Source organism: Schizosaccharomyces cryophilus (genome assembly GCF_000004155.1).
Source record: "Schizosaccharomyces cryophilus OY26 unplaced genomic scaffold supercont4.14, whole genome shotgun sequence".
Classification (NCBI taxonomy): Eukaryota; Fungi; Ascomycota; class Schizosaccharomycetes; order Schizosaccharomycetales; family Schizosaccharomycetaceae; genus Schizosaccharomyces; species Schizosaccharomyces cryophilus.
The window spans coordinates 1-3,544 of NW_013185637.1; the positions used below are offsets into that span (position 1 = coordinate 1).

Sequence of the window (3,544 nt, forward strand, 5' to 3'; positions counted from 1 at the left end):
CATATTGATAGGAATTGATGGTCATATTTACTCATTATTCATTTTAGTCTATAATCTAAATTGCTTCTTCAATAAACTCATGGTTAATCATTTACTGACTGCCACTTGCGTAATGTACTACTAAATGGTGATTCAAAACATACGTAGTAATGCCATTGTCACGACACGATAGGTACATATTAAAATATACTATCCTAAGAACATATTGCTAAAAATTGGCAAATGTTGTAAGACTAAAGGAAGAGATATTACTATATTCGAAAAATCTGTCTATAAATAGCAAAATTTAGGAAAAAGACAATTTGGAAAAACTATAAAAACAAGAAGGGTATAGAAAATAAGGTAGACCATTTTTAAACAGAGAAAAAAGAGGAAAGCGACGTTGTCTGAAGGAAACAAAATCTTTACCCTACCTAGAGAAAAAACAGCTCTACTTGCATTGCATTCAACCAGGATGTAAAGCGGCATGGTTATTCATAAAGTAACTAGCGCTATTGGTGTCACTTATCATTTATATGGTATTTATATAAGAACAATTGCACCTGAACTAGAAGTGAAAGTAGGGACGTGGCATTGTCCCTCTTCTATATAGCATCAGTGGCACTAGCTCCAGTATCATCTTTTATAATAGATGCAGCAAAGGTATTGTCCCGTTTGAAACCAGAACCCCGGACAGCACCTTCGGTATCACCTTCACCAATAGGTTTGGGTGTTGCTCTCTTGATAGCAGCAACCGAAACGCTATTTTACAGCGTCACCTTCTGCATTACAATCCATGAGAATAAGTAAAAGAAACTCCCAGAGCCATCAATATAAGGCTAATCAAATACGTGCACATTTTTTGTTCTGCAGAATTATGAATGAAAATAAAAAAAGATGTGAAAATGTATTGTAATAAAGAAGGATGACTTTGATGGAATATAAATTCACAACGAAAATGTCCCATCTTTTTATACTCAAATCACATGTCGCAATTCAAATTTCATCTGATCATTGCTGAAAGAAAGCGCTAAAAATGACTCGATTGCAATATTTTGCTTCGAGAATAAATATGATCAAAACGTCCGCGTTGTCACTATTAATAATATCTAATCTAATATCTAATATCTAATCTGATATCTATATCTAAGCTCATAATACATAATATATGATCTGTATGGACACGCGATGTGGAGTTGTACTATTTCATTTGGTTCGATGAACAATGTAGCCGAAAAATATACTCAATCGTTTCTGTGCTTACAACACCATCGTTTTAGTCAGCAAACATGAATACAGACACCTCTGATTAGGATAAAATAAAAGTAATATAAGGAAAGCAAATTTGCTAAGTACATCCAACATTGTCAGGAAAATGACACAGCTTACTCTCTTTTCTTGCAGAGGAAGTCCAAATCCTTGGAAAGTAGTCATCGCTTTGAAAGAATGAAACCTTTCATACAAAACAGTACTTTACGATGTTGGAAAAAATGAGAAAAAAAACGAACAACATCTTGATTACAACCCTAATGGTAGAGTTCCTACATTAATTGATCATCAAAAAAATGATTATGCGATTTGGGAGTCGGATGCTATTTTGGCATACTTGACAGACAAGTTTGACAAGGAAAGAAAGATTTCTTTACCTCATGATCATCCAGACAGGGTGCCATTTGGGGACAAGCAGGCTGGTTAAACTTTTTTCATCCAGAACCTGTTGCGTCGGCCGTTACTAGATACAGAAACGAAACAAAGCGTGTGCTCGGTGTTTTAGAAAGAATTCTCCAAGACAAGGACTATCTCGTTGCTGACAAGTACACAATCGCCGACGTGGCTTTTATTAACTGGAACAGTATGCTACCTCCGCTTTTTGGAAAAGGAAGGCATGAATTCAAAGAAGATCTTCCACAATTGGATTTCGAAAAGGAGTTTCCCAAGACCTATGCTTGGCATCAAAGTCTTACGGAACGTCCTGCTGTTGCTGCCACCCTGAAGGAATGGGAACAATCTCGTCAACAATAAGGCACTTAGGAGGCATGCTTCATCAGCTATCCTTCTTTTTAATAGCAAGCGTGTTTTTCAATACTCTAGTATTCCACAGTATTCTAACAATATAATAACGTAAAATTACAACATATGGATATTAATGAACAGCCTTGTTTTACTTTTCGCTTTCGATATATAACGGGAGGGACGTAATTATTAAATGTATGGAAATGTGCTTATTTTTAAGGGGGGTTCCACTAAAAACGGTTTAAGGAAATCCCAAGTGAGTTGACATAAACAAGCAGCGAATTTGTTATTAATATGGGAGAAATCTCACACGTTCGAGTGGAAGTAATAAGTACAGTTACGGAATTGTATATTTATACTGAGCAACAAAGTACTATGTAAAAGAATAGTAATAGATCCAGGGAACTGATTAACTATATGAAAGGATTTAGCCTGATCAGTCAAATCTTCCGATCTAAAGATTCTGAATGACAATGTGTTTCGAAAAGGATTGCAAGGAAGATAATATATCTTTACTATAGCATACTTAATTATCAACTAACATTTGCTATTTATCCTCTCTTCCAAAAAGCATAATATTAAGGTTACATTTAAAAAATAATTTGCCAACCAGTTGACTTCACTACGAAAGCAAAATATAATTGTTACCACAGTTTGCTCGGTAGCTTAGCATAACTTTCTTTTTATCTATGTAAAGCATTAAGAATCGAAAGGCAACATTGATTACCATACTACTCAAACCGATGTATTAAATAGCCTTTCCACATGTCATGTCGTCATAAACACGAATTTCAGATCAAAGAAACGGGACGTCTCTTTTCTTCTGCTTTGAGATCAAATTGCAATTCCTTGCCATAATTTGCGAAAGTGTTATAACCATAGTTGTTAGTAGCATAGAACAAAGAACGAACGTAAGGAGTAAGCTCAAGACCTTTCTTTAATCTCTCAATTAAATCTGGATTTGATGTAAAATATCTCGAGAATCCAATCATAGTACGGTTGTCAACATTAACATCAGCCTTCAATAACTTAAACTCAGGACTGTCATAAGTATAATTACCACTATGCAAAATGGCTCCTTTCCACAATTTCTTGATAAAGTCGTTGGAACCAACAATGTCAGATGCGTTGACATCAAAAATTCCTTGGACCCTAGGTTCCACAAGGGAAAGATAAGCAAGCTGCTTACCATTGTTTGCACGCTTCTGAAGCTCATTTACAATATAACTAAATGTCGTAATAGGATGTACAGTATCTTCTTCAGCTTTCATTCCTTGGAATTTAGCCCAAGGAGACAATCTGATTGCAAGCTTTTCAGCGCCGATTGTGTCACTTAAGAGGTCAATAATTTCAAGAACGATTCTTGCGCGTTTTTCAATAGAGCCACCATAGTTATCTGTTCTTTGATTCGTAGCGGGCTGTAGGAATTGATCAAGCATGTATCCATGTGCACTATGAATTTCCACGTAATCAAATCCAGCTTCCATAGCATTGATTGCTGCATTCTTGTAATCTTCATAAATAATGCCCTTGATTTCTTCTTCAGTCAATG

At 35.5% G+C, this 3,544-nt stretch overlaps 3 protein-coding genes across 3 annotated transcripts in view; 1 reads left to right on the top strand and 2 right to left on the bottom strand.

Annotated features, from left to right (window-relative positions):
- Positions 1-456: 456 nt before the first annotated feature.
- On the bottom strand, positions 457-969 carry SPOG_04994 (uncharacterized protein). Its single transcript, XM_013170574.1, has 2 exons — positions 831-969; positions 457-741 (listed from the first exon to the last, which is right to left on the bottom strand). Exons 1-2 carry the CDS (start codon positions 944-946, stop codon positions 585-587), a joined length of 273 nt encoding a protein of 90 aa, XP_013026028.1. The 5' UTR covers positions 947-969; the 3' UTR covers positions 457-584.
- Positions 970-1,354: 385 nt separating this feature from the next.
- On the top strand, positions 1,355-2,001 carry SPOG_04993 (glutathione S-transferase Gst2; the record flags this gene model as incomplete). The annotated part of the gene is made up of 3 exons (XM_013170575.1): positions 1,355-1,388; positions 1,449-1,596; positions 1,641-2,001. 3 exons carry the CDS (start codon positions 1,355-1,357, stop codon positions 1,999-2,001), a joined length of 543 nt encoding a protein of 180 aa, XP_013026029.1.
- Positions 2,002-2,783: 782 nt separating this feature from the next.
- Positions 2,784-3,544, bottom strand: part of SPOG_04992 (NAPDH dehydrogenase old yellow enzyme) — a gene marked incomplete at both ends in the record, with an annotated part of 1,800 nt that continues 1,039 nt past the window's right edge. Inside the window, one exon of the mRNA XM_013170576.1 lies at positions 2,784-3,529. Within this exon, the coding sequence (XP_013026030.1) occupies positions 2,784-3,529 (746 nt within the window). The remainder of the gene's footprint in view (positions 3,530-3,544) is intronic.